This window comes from Pituophis catenifer, unplaced genomic scaffold, assembly GCF_029215685.1.
Source record: "Pituophis catenifer annectens isolate HBS135680 unplaced genomic scaffold, rPitCat1.0.hap2 SCAF_112, whole genome shotgun sequence".
NCBI classification, from domain to species: Eukaryota; Metazoa; Chordata; class Lepidosauria; order Squamata; family Colubridae; genus Pituophis; species Pituophis catenifer.
In genome coordinates this window covers 47,501-65,000 of record NW_027256992.1, presented here as the reverse complement: position 1 = coordinate 65,000, position 17,500 = coordinate 47,501, and the positions used below count along the sequence as shown (strand labels likewise).

The following is a 17,500-nucleotide window of genomic DNA, read 5'->3' as shown; positions in this document are numbered from 1 at the left end:
CACACTTACGACCGTCGCAACATCCCCGGGGTCACGTGATCAAAATTCATACGCTCGGCAACTGACTCGTATTTACGACGGTCGCAGTGTCCCAGGGTCACGTGATCCCCCTTTTGCGACCCTCTGGCAAGCAAAATCAAGGGGAGGGGGGGCAGATTCCCTTAACGACCGTGTTCCTCACTTAACAACCGCAGGGATCCACTTTAACAGCGGTGCCAAGAGGAGTCATAAAATGGGGGCAAAACCCAACGCCTGTCTCGCTTAGCAACGGAGATTTTGGGCTCCGTTGTAGGTCGTAAGCCGAGGACTGCCGGTAGATGCAACCTAAGGGCACGGAGCATTTGGGAGCGACCTCTTTGGCAGTGATGCGGATCAGAGAGTCAGCATTATAGATCAAATTTGTGATTCCGTCTCTGCTGACGATACCTGGCACCTGGATCCAGCTCTGGAGCGATTGGCCATTGCATAAGATCAATCCATCCGAATAGAGCTGGAAGGGGTCCTTGGAGGTCTCCTAGTCCAGCCCCCTGCTCAAGCAGGAAGCCCTTAACCATTTCAGACAAAGGTCTGTCCAATCTCTTCCTAAAAGCTTCCAGTGACGGAGCTACCCACAACTTCTGGTGGCGAGCTGTTCCACGGGTTAACTGTCCTGACTTCTTAGGAAGTTTCTCCTTAATTCCAAGTTGCTTCTCTCCAGGGTGGATTTGATTTAAATCGAGTTGATTTAAATCACAATTTAAGTCATGATTTAAATCACTAGTAAAAAGGCTTGATTTAAATCAACTCGATTTAAATCGTAATTTTTAAAGAGCAGCTGTCATCTCTGCTCCTCCTTTGACCCACCGTTGACTCACCGATAGTCCCAGTGTTGCAGAATATACAGCCTCCTGCTACATAACTCAGCTCCGTTTCATGCTGAAGAAACTAAATTATTTATGTATCTTAAATAGAAAACTATCTTACGATAGATTTTTACCCCAAAAGTTTTTTATTAAAATAAATTCGATAAAAATCCAAAAAAATCCGATTTAAATCAAAAAAATCTGATTTTTTTTTATTTTATAAAAAAAAATCATTGATTTTTATCCACCCTGCTTCTCTCCTTTTATTTTTTTATTTTTATTTATTTTTATATGCCGCCCTTCTCCGGAGACTCAGGGCAGCTTACAAGGCGTTAAGCAATAGCCTTCATCCTTTTGTATATATTTATACAAAGTCAGCTTATTGCCCCCACAAACTGGTCCTCATTTTACCCACCTTAGAAAGGATGGAAGGCTGATTTGTTATACATGAATATAAAGTTAGTTGTGCACAAATTAAAAACAGCAATACAAAACAACAGCAAGGAGCAAAACACGGTGCTGGAAACTCTCCAGGTTTTACTCCCTGTGCATGTATGTATGTGCACACACACACACACACACACAGAGAGAGAGAGAGAGAGCCCTCCCTCCCTCTCCGGGGGTGGGGGATGGGGGGGTGGGGAGTTTGATTTATGCAACTAGAGTAGAGGCTGAAGGTTTCCTGGCGTGTAATCCAGGTAGATGGATTGGGCTGAGGTGGGGAGGAGGAGGAGGAAGGGGAGGGGGGGTCCGGGCTGTAGTGGGGGGAGGGGGGCATGAAGCTACTTGCACAACTATGTACCAAGACAAGACCAGAGGCGCTGAGTGCTTGGAAGCCGTGCGGGGCTCCGTTGGGACTTGCCTTGCCCGGTTAGCCCGCAGGGGTGGTGGGGAAAGGTGGGGGGGGGGACTCTGGAGGCTGACGTGGCCCATCCTCTGGGCTTAAGGAGGGGGGGGGAAACGGGGTGGAGGGACTTGAGGAAGAGTTAATGTCTTTGAAGTCTCCAGGGAAAAATTTACGGGCTGGAAGAGGAGATCCTGCGGGCAAGTGCGCGGGAAGAAGATTGGGGGGGGCGTTGCAGGTGGTGGGCATGGCGGCCGTTGCAAGCTGGGATTCTAGGCTGGGTTTTGCTCCGAAGGGGGCTTCCTCAAGGCTTGGCCCCAGACGTCTCTAGAAGGGGTAGACTTGGCCGTCAAGAATGCCTTCCCTCACCAGTTGGCACATTGGGTGAAACGCAGGTCCTGTGGGGGTGCTTGGTGCTCTTTGAACGGGATGATTTTCTTGCAGACATCTTGTTACCAGACTAGGTTACATCATCAGTGCTAGAAGGGGAAATAGGGTTTGTGGAGGGGGAGAGAAGGAGCGGAGGACGACAGTGTAGTCCTTGGTGCTCTCTGAGCTTGAGGATTTTCTTGCAGATGTTTCATGACCCAACTAGATAATAGTGCAAACACTCCCTCTCATCTAGCATTGATGATGTTCCCTAGTTGGGTCATGAAACGTCTTCAAGGAAACCACCCATCTCGGAGAGTACCAAGGATCCCACCGTTCAATCCTGAGCTACAGATATTCTCTTTTATCAAAAACAAGTCCTTTCCAACATCAATTGGTTGCAGCGTGCAGCTTTCCTCCCAGGATGGACTCCTGCGTCCCCCACAAGCCGGCCTAGAAGGGCTGTCCACCTTCCTTGTGTCTTTGACCTTGTGGTGGACCTCAGGTGGTGGGGATCTCCCACACATCCTTGACCACTTTTAAGACTTGTGGACTTCAACTCCCAGCATTGAAGAGAATTAAATTAAAAATGGAGAGATTGCAGAGAAAGGGATGACAAGAGATTTAAGCATAGCCGGCTGGGGAATTCTAGGAGTTGAACTCCACAAGTCTTCAAGTGGCCGAGGGTCGAGACCTCCGATTCTGGGAAGGCAACTGGGGAACGTTGCAACACGAGGCGGTTAAGAGCCGGAAACCACCGACCTGGGCCCTTCACACCTGGAGATGTTTGCTGGCACCCAGGTGACCTCCGAGAAGGTTGTTTGGCTTCCTTTGACCCATCTGGGTGCCTTTTCAAATTCTCCCTGCCCATTTTGGACACGGGAGGTGGGTGGGGGATTTCCTGGGCCTCGAGAATCCAGAAATTTTTGCCTCTGGAATTCAATTATGCAATCTCACCTCAACCTCGAATTGAATGGAAGGACGGCTTGGCTCTCACTTTTTTATTTGTGGAACAAAATTAATCCCTCGCGGTACAATTTCCTGTTTACTTGGCGATAAATTTTTTCATTTTTCTTTTTTCAGTAGCAGCTTGCAAAAGAAAGAAATGATTTTTAATCGTTCAAACCTCCCGTTAATAAGGAATACAGGTAGCCATTTGCAGGGGTCTCAGCCAGCTTCAGAACAGAAGAGAAGAGCAGAGTGGGAAGGGGCCTTGGAGGTCTTCTAGTCCAACCCCCCACTCAAGCAGGAGACCCTAGACCATTTCAGACAAGTGGCTGTCTCTTCTTAAAAAACTTTCTTAAAAAAAGAAGGAAGGAAGGAAGGAATTGAAGGAGAGGGAAAGAAAGAGTGAGAGAGAGGAAGGAAAGAAGGAATAGCAGAGTTGAAAAATGGTCCCCAGTCACTTTTTTCAGTGCCATTGTAACGTTGAATGGTCACTAAGTGAATCGTCGTACGTCAAGGACTGCCTGTATTTTATGGTCCCACCAGTTCTTGCTTGCAGGCAAATGATATTTCTTGGAAATCTGCTTAGGCGACTGAGGCTGTGCAGAAGCTTAACTGCCCTGTATGGAGGAGGCTCCCTTTGTATTAAGCTCTGCTCTGCTGAAATGAAACTAACTGTTCTCTCCTGCCTTGTGCGTTGCTTGTAACTGCTACTATGTTGAAGAAGAATCTATATGGGTATTGTACATTTATCTTCATGTATTATTATGTATATAAAAGAAGTTAATGAATCCTGCTGCATCCGTCTGCCTGCGTGTGCTTTCTGGATTTAATTTCTGCAACAAGCTCTGACATAACAGTGTTGGAAGGGACCTTGGAGGTCATCTAGTCCAACCCCCTGCTCAAGCAGTGATGGCTAACCTTTTTCTTGTCGTGTGCCTAATGCATAATGCAATGCGCACCCCCTCTGCATGCATGCACATTCCCCCCACGTTTCCCAACCTCCTACCCACCCCCAGTTTTGGGTTTAGCAGGCCTCCCTGCAGCCTCCTGGGCACAAAAACAGGCTATGCGGGGCGGGCACGCTGCACCCCCCCCGCGCTCTTCTCCCACCCCCTGCGCATATGCGCATGATCCCTGCCCTCCATGCATGCGTCAACCCCCCCATGCATGCATAGGAATCTCCCGCTTGTGCCCAGACCCTCGCGCATCCTGAAAATCAGCTGGCCGGCGGGAGGCGTGCGCATACGCAAGTGTGGCGGAGCTGAGCTGGGTGATTGCTTGCGTGCCCGCAGAGAGGGCTCTGATGCCAGCTGTGGCATGCATGCCATAGGTTCACCATCGCGTCCCTACATCATTCCAGACAAATCATTCCCCAGTCCCTTCTTAAAAACTTCCCACAACTTCTGGTAACTTCTGACGGGTCAATCAATGAAGCCAGATTTGCTTCCTGATCCCAGGATTCACTTACCAACGCCAGCGTTTCACTTAACAACCGTGATGGAAAAGGTCGGAAAAATCAGGCGCGCGACTCACTTAAAAACTGCCTTGCTTAGCAAGAGAAATTGCGGCGGTCGTAAGTCCAGGACTGCCTCTTCACAGCTTTTTAATTCTTCACAGCATGGAAAAGTTTCGCATCGGGAACTTCCTGTCTGCGTTTAGGCAGACTCTTTAACCTGGTTTATCAACTGTCCCACGTTCGGGGTTTGTACAGCTACGAGAAGGCAACCCAGAATGTGGGACAATTGATTAACCAGGTTAAAGGCGCAGACGGGAAGAGGTCAAACCTGGCTCGGAAGGTGGTTTGATGTTGGACAACGCTCGGCATCTGGAAACCAGGTTTGAGCCGAACTAGGGCAAGCCATGTTGTGTGAACCCAACCTTGCCACTTTAACCAAGTTAACGGGTGGGATGACTCTAATTGGGCCCACAATTAACAGTGGTAAATTATGACGATTGTTTATTAGCAGGTCACTATGTGAGCATACATCATTTTAGAGGTTTTTTTTTTTTTTGCAGCAGTCACTAAGCGAACCCATTCTTTGTTATGGCACATTTTTTTGTGGGAAACTGGAAGTGCGGTTAGTCTTAGACTTACCACAATTCATTTAGTGACTGCTCAGAGTTACGACGTCACTGGAAAAAAGGGACTTACGATCATTTTTCACACTTACGACCATTGCAGCATTCCCCCTGGTCACGTGATCCAAATGTAGAGGCTTGGCCACTGGTTCATACTTACGACCGTTGCTGTGTCACGTGATCCCCTTTTGCGACCTTCCGAAGAGCAAAGTCAACGAGGAAGCCAGATTCGCTTAACAGCCGTGGCGAGAAAGGTCGTAAAACAAGGCAAAGCTCCCTGACAAATGTCTCACTTAACAACGGAAATGTCGGCCTCCATTGCGGTCGTAAGTTGAGGACTGCCTGTACATGCTGGTTTCCGACAAAAACCCAGAAACCGTGGTCGTGTGATCGCAGGATGATGCAGACGGACGTAAATAGAGATCAGTTATTGAATGCTCAAAATTCAGCCGTGTGACCATGGGGGGATGGGGCTGCCGGTTGGAACTTCGAATCCCGGTCGTAAGTAGGCTTTTGCAATCGGTTGTAACTCGGAACAGGAAATCCTCGACTTACGACCGTAAATGATCCCAAAATTTCCATTGCTAAACAAGACAAGTGAGTTTTGTGAGTTTTGCCCCATTTTGCAACCTTCTTGCCATGGTTGTTAAGCGAATCAGTGCAGTTGTTAACTGAGGAACACGGTTTGTTAATCGAATCTGGCTTCCCCATGGCTCGTCAGAAGATCGCAAAAGGGGGACCGTGTGACCCCGTCGTAAGTATGAATCGGTTGCAAAACATCGAAGTTTCGTCACGTGACCGCCGGGACGCTGCGATGGTCGTAAGTGTGAAAAATGGTCCTAAGTCGCTTCTCTCAGGGCCGTTGTAACTTGGAACGGTCACTAAACGGATCGTCGTAATTCGAGGACTAGCTGTATACATTTGTGGCTTTCAGAATGAGCTGTCGCAGTGCAGGTATTGGATCCAGAAGTGAGCCAGCAGGGGGTTTCAGATCGGAAGGGGGGGGGTCCCCCTCTGGTTGTGTTGTGTTGTGCTTGACTCACAATTCTTGAATGGGACTCGCGTGGAGTGTGCTGCCGGCTTTGCAGGAGAGCCCTTTGGTTGTGTTGTGTTGCGTTGTGTTGCAATCCTTGAATGGGGCTGGCTTTGCAGGAGATGAAACAAAGGCAGAGTGAAGGCCGACAACTGAGATCAGAGGATAAAGATTTGCGTCTTGGCCCGTGGGTGACCTTCCGTGGCGCCCAGTTTTGTGACTCCAAAGCACAACGTCGTTAAGGTGGATGGACGGGCTCCCCAGCCTCTTCCTGGTTGTATCCGCACAACCCTCCAAACCTGGAAAATACTCGGTTTAGATTGGCACCGGCTGCACCATTCCTGGCATGTAACCAAGCGCCAACTGAGAATGCAATTCTTACCTGGAGATCTGTTTGGAGGGTGGGGGCGGTGGGCACAAAGGGGCGGGGGAGGTCCTGGGCCTGGATTAAAAGAGATCCTGGGTGCAGGAGGGATCCACTAAAGCCTCTTGATGTATTGGCTTCTAGTAGAAGAGAAATGGGTTGAAATGAGGGGTCCTTGGCGCTTTCTGAGCTGGGTAGCTTTCTTGTAGTCGTTTCATGACTCAACTAGGGAACATCATCAGTGCTACGGTAGAATTGAGAAGGGTTTATGGAGAGGAGGAGGAGGAGGAGGACTGTGGGGTCCCTGGGTCTCTCTGAGCTTCATAGTTTTCTTGTAGACGTTTTGTGACCCAACTAGGAAACGTCATCAATGCTACAAAGGAGAACGGTTTGTAGAAGGGAGGAGAAAGAGGAGAAGGAGGAAGGGAATGAGGAGGAAGAGGAAGAAGAAGGGGGGAGGAAGGAAAGCACTGCAAGGGTCCTTGATGTTCTCTGAGCTGGGTTGCTTTCTTGCAGACATCTCACGGCCCAACTAGGGAACATTATCAGTGCTAGAAAGGATAGGAGCAGGAAAGAGCAGGAGAAGAAAAAGGAGAAGGAGGAGGTGGAGGAAGAAAAGAAAGAAGAGGAGGAGGAAGTGGAGGAAGAAAAGAAAGAGGAGGAGGAGGTGGAAGAAGAAAAGAAAGAAGAGGAGGAGGAAGTGGAGGAAGAAAAGAAAGAGGAGGAGGAGGTGGACGAAGAAAAGAAAGAGGAGGAAGAGGAAGTGGGGGAAGAAAAGAAAGAGGAGGAGGTGGAGGAAGAAAAGAAAGGAGGTGGAGGAAGAAAAGAAAGAAGAGGAGGAGGAAGTGGAGGAAGAAAAAGAGGAGGAGGTGGAAGAAGAAAAAAAGGAGGAAGTGGAGGAAGAAAAGAAAGAGGAGGAGGAGGAAGTGGAGGAAGAAAAGAAAGAGGAGGAGGAGGAGGTAGAGGAAGAAAAGAAAGAAGAGGAGGAGGAGGTGGAGGAAGAAAAGAAAGGAGGAGGAGGAGGTGGAGGAAGAAAAGAAAGAAGAGGAGGAAGTGGAGGAAGAAAAGAAAGGAGGAGGAGGTGGAAGAAGAAAAGAAAGAAGAGGAGGAGGAAGTGGAGGAAGAAAAGAAAAAGGAGAAGAAGGAGGTAGAGGAAGAAAAGCAAGAAGAGAAGGAGGAGGTGGAGGAAGAAAAGAAAGGAGGAGGAAGTGGAGGAAGAAAAGAAAGAAGAAAAGAAGAGGAAGTGGAGGAAGAAAAGAAAGAGGGGCAAGAGGAGGAGGAGGAAGACGACTGTGGGGTCCTTGGTGTTCTCTGACCTTGGTGGTTTTCTTGCAGACGTTTCAGGACCCAACTAGGGAACATCATCAGGGCAAGCCCCGCTCCCTTCCAGCACTGATGATGTTCCCTAGTTGGGTCCTGAAACGTCTGCAAGAAAACCACCCAGATCAGAGAGCCCCCCCAGACCCCACAGTTTGTTTCTGGTTCATAATTTCCCCCAGTTCTACTCAGAGTAACAAAGAGCCTCAATACAACTCAGCATCAACCCTCAAGTACACAACCCGGCCAGAAAAACCTTTCCAGGCAGATGCAATTTTGGGGGGTGGGGACACTAATGCCTCCCTGCAAATTGCTGGCTCAGAGCACCCTTCTGCCCCCCCCCGGCCCCCCGGCCCCCCTGCTTCCCTGCCGTCCCTTGGCCCAAATCGAATCCGTGGCCCGTTTGCTGCCTCCCACCGGATGCCTTTCCCGTCCGTGGCTGCTTTTGGGCTTTGCCCCCCCCCGCATCTCTCGTCCCCTCCCCACATCTGTGGTGACTCGGATGCAGGCAACCCCCCCACCCCCCCACCCCAGGCCTGATGTCAGCATCTCTCAGCTGGGCGCGGCCCGGGGAGGAATGTGCCGCGCCCGGCACTCACCGGGTAATTAATCCCCACAACTGACAGGTGGCAACAGGCGGCATGGGGTGGGCCTTGTGCGGGGAGGCTGGCTGGCGTGGGGCTGGCAGGAGTGGGGGGAGGACTCGGGCTTTGGAAAAGGGGCTCCCTCGGCTGGCCTGCTTGCAACTGGGAGACCCCCAGAATTGGGGTGGGGTTTCCTTGCATCGGGATTTTTTTGGGGGGCGGATGCTTTGCACATTGCAATTTGCTCTGAACGGAAGGGCGGGGGGCGTTTTAACCACCTTGCCACCCTTTGCAAATCAAGTCCTTCGCTTGGCGTTCCAGGTGGTCCTCGACTTACGACTGCAGTGATAAGTCCTCAATTTATGACCACCATTGGGAGCCGAACTTCCGCGGCTCAGCGAGGCGCTTCCGAAACATGAAGTTGTTAGGTTGAGTTTCGCCGGGTTTTATGCTCTTCCTTGCCACGGTTAAGCAAAATCACCTGCAGTTGTTAAACGAATCCCCGGTCATTAAGCACATCTGAACTTCCCCCGTGGACTTTGCTTGGCTGGGAAAGGCACAAATGATGATCACGTCACACACACAACCAGGATGCTGCAACCATCAGAAATAGATGCCCGTTGGCCTGAATTTTCTCCCATGATTATTTTTCCCCCCATTTTATGCTTTTTATCATTGCTTTTAATCTATATATATAAAATAGGAAGAGAAGGAAAAATGGGAAAGAAAAAAAGAGGAGAAAAGAAAATGTACAAGGGGAAAATGCATTGACTTTTTAGCACACTACAAGATAAAAACCACTCCAGTCTCAACTCTTCACTTTTTTTACACGTTACACAGGCAGTCCTCGCTTAGTGACTGCCTCGTTCAGCAACGGAATGCCCAATCCTCACACCGATGACCCTCCCGGGTCTATAAAGCCACAGAGAAAGCTGAAGTCAGATTGTAAGCACGGTTATGGTGTGCGATCGCTCTACAACGAGAGTCGCCAGGTCTACCTGTGGTTGCTACCTGTAGTAAGTATATCACTGGCCATTTCTACGACGGCAAATCTATCTGATCCATAAAACCAAAGTCAAAAGTTTCATTTTTTTTTTTAATTTATCACAAGCACAACATCCAGAAATGATACCCAAATGAAAAAGACACTTTTAAATATATTCTCCCTCTTTGAATAAAACAATCCATTGAAGGCAATTCTGCTTTTATCTTCCTTGCTATGGAAATAATATGTATTATTTCTATACCATGCCGGTTTTCTCCCAGGATTGTGGGGGGAATGTTCTGACAGTCGTTAACTGTGAGGAGTGGCCGTAATTCACTTTTTTGCCAGTGCTGTTGTACATTATATTGGATAACCGTTTGTCTGAAGCGGTGCAGGGTTTCCTGCCTAAACGGGGATGGACTAGAAGACCTCCAGGGTCCCTTCCGACTCTGCTATTTTGTTTTCTGTTATTCGGTCGCCAAATGATCCTTTTTCCTTTTTTTGGGGACGGGGTCTTTTTGTTTTTACTTTTTTCTTTTTGTCTCGGCCGCCTCTGCCTTTTGCTTTTTAATCCCTGGAATTGTGGGACGTGTGAGTTTTGCAAACTTTTTGTCAACAGGACGTGAATAGACAGGGAGGAAGGAGGGAGGGAGGGAGGGAAGGGGCGGCTTGTTGGAAAAGCAGACAGGTGTGCAACAAAGTCGGGGGTGGGGTGGCTTGCGACGTGCGCCCCGGACGGCTGTGGGACTCGCTGGGGGTGCCAAGAAGAGTAACGTAGCCCGTTTCTCTCTCCTTCTCTCAAATACACAGCAGCAGGTGTGGGGTTTTTTTTGGGTGGGGGAGGCAAACGGTGGCACGTGGGTCCCTTGTGGAGAATGCAAATAGCCACAGAGGCTGCAAAGAGATGCATTTGGGGGCACACAGCATGGTGGGGGGGGGGGCTGTATGTGCATTCGGCATGAAGCAATATCCTGAATGGGCAAAGATCGGGATTCTTTGGAGCCAAGATTTTGAATAATGCAGATTTTGAATAATGTTTGCAAGGGTTCCTGCTTTTAAGATGGTGTAGATCAGTGTTTCTCAACCTTGGAAGCTTGAAGAGGGGTGGACTTCAACTCCCAGAATCCCCCAGCCAGCAACGCTGGCTGGGGGAATTCTGGGAGTTGAAGTCCACCCCTCTTCAAGCTTCCAAGGTTGAGAAACACTGGTGTAGATGATTCAATTTGGAATAGAGCTGGAAGGAACCTTGGAGATCTTCTAGTCCAACCCTCTGCTCGAGCAGGAGACCCTAGCCTAGACCACAGCGGTGAAATTAATTTTTTTTCCCTACCAGTTATGTGGGTGTGGCTTGGTGGGCGTGGCTTGGTGTGGGGGTGTCATGTGACTGGGTGGGCATGGCCAACTTTTTTTTTTTTTAACTTTTTTAAAACATTTTTTAATTTTAAAAAGTTCCGACAATCAGCTGTTGACTCCAACGCGATCGTTGGAACCTTTTTTTAAAACTTTTTAAAAGCATTTTTTTTACTACCGGTTCTGGCAAACCGGCCTGAACCGGTAGCATTTCCCGCCTGCCAGACCATTTCCATCCAATCTCTTCTTAGAAACCTCCAGCAGTGAATCACCCACAATATCTGGAGGCAAGTAGTTCCACTGGTTCATTCTCCTCACTGCTAGGAAGTTTCTCTTTAGTTCCAGGTTGCTTCTCTCCTTGATTAGTTTCCTCCCTCCCTTCTAGAATCATAGGCCTGCAAGGGACCTCAAAGGTCTTCTAGTCCACCCCCCTGCTCAGGAAGGAAACCTTATAGCATTCCACACAAATGGCTGTCCAGTCTCTTCTTAAAAACATGCAGTGATGGAACTCCCACAACTTCTGGTGGCAAGTAGTTCCACTGGTTAATTGTTCTAACTGTCAGGAAATTTCTCCTTAGTTCCAGGTTGCTTCTCTCCTTGGTTAGTTTCCATCCATTGTTTCTTGCCTTCTGCCTTCAGGGGCTTTGGAGAAGAGCTTGACTCCCTCTTCTTTGGGGCAGCCCCTCAAATACTAAAAAAAGTCCGTTTTTCAGGGCCATTGTAACTTCGGATGGTCACTAAATGAATTTTTGTAAGTGAAAAAGTGGTTGTATGTACGAGGACTGGTCGTAAGGCAGGTTTTTTCAGTGCCATCAATTTGAATAGTTGTTAAGGAAACCGTTGTAAGTACGAGGACTATTTCTTTCTCATCAAAGAGCGGCTGCCCAATGCTTTTTTTTTTTCTTTTCAGAGACAAAATGCCCCTTTTCTACCCGTTTGAGCTCCCCAAAATGCGACCCCCCATTTGCCACCGTGTGGGTCTTCATTCTGATAAATTTATTTTTTTTCACCAGGTCTTTTATTTTATTTTTTAAAAAAAGCACATTTGGGGGGGAGGGAAAAAAAAACTCCCGTTTCCTCTTGGCTCCGAATGTCGCAAGTTCTGTTATTTTTTTTCTTCTTCCTCCTTTTTCTGCTCTTTTTTTTTTTCTTCTTTTTCTTCAAACCATACCCCCCTCCCCCCCCCCCGCGGGGCCTGGCACGTTCCTGTTTCCGCAGGCTGTGTAAACCCTTTGTGTCCATAAATCCATAGCCTGCGGGCACTGCGAGAGAGAGGCTGTTGCACAATCTCACATTGTCGCACTTTAAAAAGAAAGAGGGCTTAAGACAAGGGGAAGAAAAAGTGGGGAGGGGGGAGAGAAAACTCTGGGCCTTGGGCGGCCGCACCCACAAACTCCGGGCAGGGAAAGGGTTTTGGGGTGTTGGGTTTTTCGGGGGGGGGGACTGAATCAGGGTGGTGCTTTTGTTCCGCGATGCCAGGGGAGTCCCCCAATTTCGGGGGTGGGTGGGTGGGTCGAAAAATGCCTTGGCCTGGGGCTTGTGTTTTCCCAGCTGGCAGAGCCAGGCCCCTGCGTGCCACCTTCCCACCCACGGGCACCTCCTGCCAAGGGATGTTATCTGGACAGGCTGCCCGGGGCTGAGTTGGCCCGTCCCTGCCAGCCCTTTTGTGCTTGGCCGGTCCGGGATTGGCATCCCTGAGCAAACAGACACGGCGTTCTCTGAAAGGGCCAGCTGGCGCGAAAGGTGCCCACGCCAGCCCCGTGGGTGCAGGGGGTGGGGTGCGGGGCCAGGGGCTTTCCAAGGGCTTGGCGCTCTCTGGCAGAGGGAGGGGGGCATCCTAAGGCGTGTTTGGGGCATTGTTCCCTTCCCCCCCCCCATTATGGGCATTTTGGAAGCCTGCCCCGTGGCTAGGACAGCTTTTGGAGTTGCAATCCTGAGTTAAACTGCTGGTGGGTTTTTTTCTGCCTCCTCTTCCTCCTGTTCTTCTTCCTTCTGCTGCTCCATCCGTCTTCTCCATCTCCTCCTCTTCTATTTCTTCAGCTCCACCACTCCTCCTCCTCTTCCTCCAGGACCATCAAGTCCCCTGCTCCTCCTCCTTCACACAACCACCATTTCTCCTCCTCCTCCTCCTCCTCCTCTGTTTCCTTCCCTTCTTCCTTCTTGTTGTCGTCTCCTTTTCCTTCTCCTTTTCTTCCTTCACCTTCTCTTATTCCTTTTCCTCTTTTTCCTTTTTTCCTCCTCTACCTTCTCCTTTTCCTTCCTTCCTGCCTCCCTCCCTTGTTCCTATTTCCATCCCTACCTTCCTTTCTTCCTTTTCCCCTCCACCTTTCCCTTTCTTTCTTCATTGTTCCTATTTCCTCCCTCCCTCATTTCTCCCTTCCTTCTTTCCTCCCTTCCATCATTCCTTCCGCTTTCTTCTTCCTTCTTTCCTTCCTTCCCTCCTCCCTCGCTATCTCTGCCCCTCCCTTCCTTGTTCCTATTTCCTTCTTCCCTCCCTCCTTCCATATCATCTTCCTTCCTTCCCTCCCTCCCTCTCCTTCCTTCCTTTTTCCCCCTTTTTTCCTTCCTCCCTCCCTCCTTTTATATCATCTTCCTTCCTTCCTTCCTTCCTTCCTTCCTTCCTTCCCTCCCTCCCTCCCTCTCCTTCCTTCCTTTTTTCCCCTTTTTCCTTCCTCCCTCCCTCCCTCCTTTCATATCATCTTCCTTCCTTCCTTCCTTCCTTCCTTTCTTCCTTCCTTCCTTCCTTCCCTCCCTCCCTCCCTCTCCTTCCTTCCTTTTTCTCCCTTTTTTCCTTCCTTCCTCCCTCCCTCCCTCCTTCCATATCATTTTCCTTCCTTCCTTCCTTCCTTCCTTCCTTCCTTCCTTCCTTCCTTCCCTCCCTCCCTCCCTCCCTCCTTCCCTCCCTCTCCTTCCTTCCTTTTTTTCCCCTTTTTTCCTTCCTCCCTCCCTCCCTCCTTTCATATCATCTTCCTTCCTTCCCTCCCTCCCTCCCTCCCTCCCTCTCCTTCCTTCCTTTTTCTCCCTTTTTTCCTTCCTTCCTCCCTCCCTCCCTCCCTAAAATGGGTTTCCAATTGTCTAGCAACTTTTCCAGTTTCTCCGGGGAAGGAAATCCTGGTTTGACCTAAGGAATGAGACCTGGGTTGTGAACCCCTGGGGGCCATTTCTGCCCTCCCCCCTCCTTTACAGGGGTTTGGGCCGCTGTGGGTTCCGCTAAGCCCCCGTCTTTGCCACCCCCGGTTCCCAACCTGCTCCGGGCTGCAACGCAAGCAGAAGACTGCTCTCTTTATCTTCGGCATTATTTGACTTTTAACAGGGTTTTATTGTTTTATTTATTGCCGCCTTTGGCAGTTGCACAATTTAAGGTTTTTTTAAAAATAAAAAAAATCCATAAAAGTCAGAAGCGTTTGCAAAGCTTGGAGGGAGACCTCCGCTGTACAGCCCCCGAACGCAATAGGAACGAATACGGGTAGTCCTCGACTTCAATGATTCATTTAGTGACCGTTTGAACTTACAACGCCACTGCAAAAAGTGACTTTTTCGCACTTACGACCTTTGCAGCATTCCCCGGGGACACGTGATCCGAATTCAAAACACTTGTCAACTGACTCGTATTGATGACAATTGCCGTGTCCCGGGGTCACGTGATCTCCTTTTGTGACCTTCTAGCCAACAAGCAAAGTCAACGGGGAAGCCGGATTCACTTAACAACGGTGTCACTTACTTAAGAACTGCAGTGATTCACTTAACAACCGTGGCAAGAAAGGTCGTTAAAATAAACCAAAACTCGTTTAACAAATGTCTCTCTTCACTAATGTCTTGCTTGGCGAGAGGAATTTGGGGCTCCCTTTTGGTCGTAAGTTGAGGACTACCTGTACCTGCACCTTGGGCGTGAGTGCAAATTCTGCATCATGTGAACAAGTCTTGGGTGGGGTGGGGGAGAGCTCAGCTGTTCAGCCAGCCTTGAAATTTCACCCTGTTCATCGCTCTCTTTTTTCCCTTTCTCTCATTCTCTCTCGGCACAGTATTCCACCGAACTGAAGAAACTCTACTGCCAGATCGCCAAGACCTGCCCCATCCAGATCAAGGTGATGACCCCGCCACCCCAGGGGGCCGTCATCCGAGCCATGCCGGTCTACAAGAAGGCCGAACACGTGACCGAAGTGGTCAAGCGGTGTCCGAATCACGAACTCAGCCGGGAATTCAACGAAGGTGAGTCCGAAGGAGGGAAGGATGGATGGATGGAAAAATTATGATGGTGGTAGTGGAGGAGGAGGAAGAGAGGGAAAAGAAGAAGGTATAGAGGAGAAGGAAATGGAAAAAGAGGAGGAGGAAATGGAAAAAGAGAAGGAGGAAAAGGAGAAGAGGACGAGAAGGAAGAAGGAGAGGAAACGGAGGAGGAGGAATAATTGTGGTCACGAAGACTTGGCTATGAAAATTTAGGGACAGGAAGAGTTGGATGTTTGCAACGTAGAATAACGGAATCGGAAGGGACCCTAGAGGTCTTCTAGTCCCACCCCTGGCTCAAGCGGGAGATCCTATGCCACTTTGGACAAATGACTGTCCGATCTCTTCTTTAAAAAAACCCTCCAGAGATGATGCATAAATTGCATTGATGACTTGGCAATGTCTTAGGACCTTATGGAGACCTCAGCTTTTCCCCCCTTTAAATATTTTGCCTAAGTGCCACAAAACAGAGAAGGCCGTTTGAAGACTTGTGGACTTCAACTCCCAGAATTCCCCAGCCGTGCCAGCACTTTTTGACGTGTATCTATCCCCTATTGCTTACTCTCTTCTAATCCCTTTCTCTGCAATCTCTCCGCTCTAAGTGGAGTGGGAGGAAAAGAAATAGGCAGGGCTGGCTGGGGAATTCTGGGAGTTGAAGTCCGCAGGTTTTCAAATGGCCAAGGTTGGACATGCCCGCTCTAAAAGCTTTAGCTTCCCTTGCAGCAATGTTTAATGCAGTGGTGAAATCCAAATTTGTTTACTACCGGTTCTGTGGGCGTGGCTTGGTGAGCGTAGTAGGGGAAGGATACTGCAAAATCTCCATTCCCTCCCCACTCCTGGGGGAAGGATATTGCAAAATCCCCATTTCCACCCCACTCCAGGGGAAGGATACTGCAAAATCTCCATTCCCTCCCCACTCCTGGGGGAAGGATATTGTAAAATCTCCATTTCCATCCCACTCTGGGGCCAGCCAGAGGTGGCATTTGCCGGTTCTCTGAACTACTCAAAATTTCCGCTACCGGTTCTCCAGAACCTGCTGGATTTCACCCCTGGTTTAATGGTGTAAATTCCCAGCATTGTTGTTAATCCCAATTGTAGGATTTTCAGGGGCGCATGAATTTGCTTTCCGATCAGTCTTGCAGTTAATTATGGATGGGAAATCATTTTTATAATTATTTTTATTCTTAAGCCCTGTGACTAGGAGAGGCCGAATTTTCGATAGGGTCCTTTCCAGAGGAGGAAAAATCTGCATTAATCCTTTGCAGCAGACACATAAGTGTGTCTTAAAACATCTTTTGAGACAAACAAACACACTTATGGCTGCCAAAAATTGATGCACAAATAAGTGGTACAAACTACGTGTTTGATTTATCAAGACAAAGTTTCTCAAACTTGGGCAAACACGGGAAATTCTGGGAGTGGAAGTCTGCATGATTTAAAAGTTGCCAGGTTTAAAAGATACAGGTAGTCCTTGAGTTACGATCATTCACTTAGTGACTATGCGAAATTACGATCACACGGGGGGAAAAAGGACCGATGGGCGAGCCTCACTTTAAGAATTTATTCTTATGATATTTTATTAATTTTATTGATTAAATTTGTTTGCTGCCCATCTCGCTGCAAATTTCGTACTTAACAGGATGAAAATTCGGGTACTTGGCAACCAATATGTAGAGGGAGTCCTCAACTTACAACGGTTTGCTTAGTGACCATTCAAAGTTACAACGGCACTGAAAAAAGGGACTTAGGACCAGTTTTCGCACTTATGACCATTGCGGCATCCCCGGGGTCAAAATTTGGATGCTTGGCCACTGACTCATATTTACGACGGTTGCAGCGTCTCGGGGGTCCCATGATCCCCTTTTGTGACCTTCTGACAAACAAAGTCAAGGGGGAAGCTGGATTCACTTAACAACCGTGCTGCTATCTTAAAAACTGCAATGATTCACTTAACGACCACGGCAAGAAAAGTCGTAAAACGGGGCAAAACTCACGTGACAAGTGTCTCATTTACCAACATAAATTTTGGGCTTGGTTGTGGTCGTAAGTTGAAGACTGCCTCTATTTACGACGGTCACATGACCGACATTTGTGAATTCCCCACCCGTCTTCCAACAAGCAAAATCAATGGGAGAAATCGGGTTTCGGCTTAACAGCTCCCTGATTCGCTTAATGACTGCAGCAAAATAGTCATAAAATCAGGTGTGACTTGCTTAGCGACAGGTTGTAGTCTCAGTTGCGGTCGTAAGTCGAGGCCCACCTGTGCTTCCTCAGGTTGGAGATTGACAGGGCATCTTCCAGCAAAGTTTAACCTGCTCCGGCCTTCCGTGGAGTGAAGCGGGGTCCCATTTCCAGTCCACTCGGGACCGGAGAAGGAGGGAAGTTTGAATTTTGGAATGATTTCTGTACTCTTCTTTTCCAGGCCAAATTGCTCCTCCCAGTCACCTCATCCGCGTGGAAGGCAACAGCCACGCGCAGTACGTGGAAGACCCCATCACCGGGAGGCAGAGCGTCCTCGTCCCTTACGAGCCACCCCAGGTGAGCGGGGAGGGCAGGTGGGA

General features: G+C 49.0%; 1 protein-coding gene across 3 annotated transcripts in view; it reads left to right on the top strand.

Moving 5' to 3' along the window:
- The window catches only part of TP63 (tumor protein p63), a 77,148-nt gene that overhangs the window by 29,451 nt on the left and 30,197 nt on the right, over positions 1–17,500 (top strand). For all 3 annotated transcript variants that reach the window (XM_070956601.1, XM_070956600.1, XM_070956602.1), the window contains exons 2-3: positions 14,738–14,924; positions 17,362–17,477. In XM_070956601.1, coding sequence (XP_070812702.1) covers positions 14,738–14,924; positions 17,362–17,477 — 303 coding nt within the window. The remainder of the gene's footprint in view (positions 1–14,737; positions 14,925–17,361; positions 17,478–17,500) is intronic.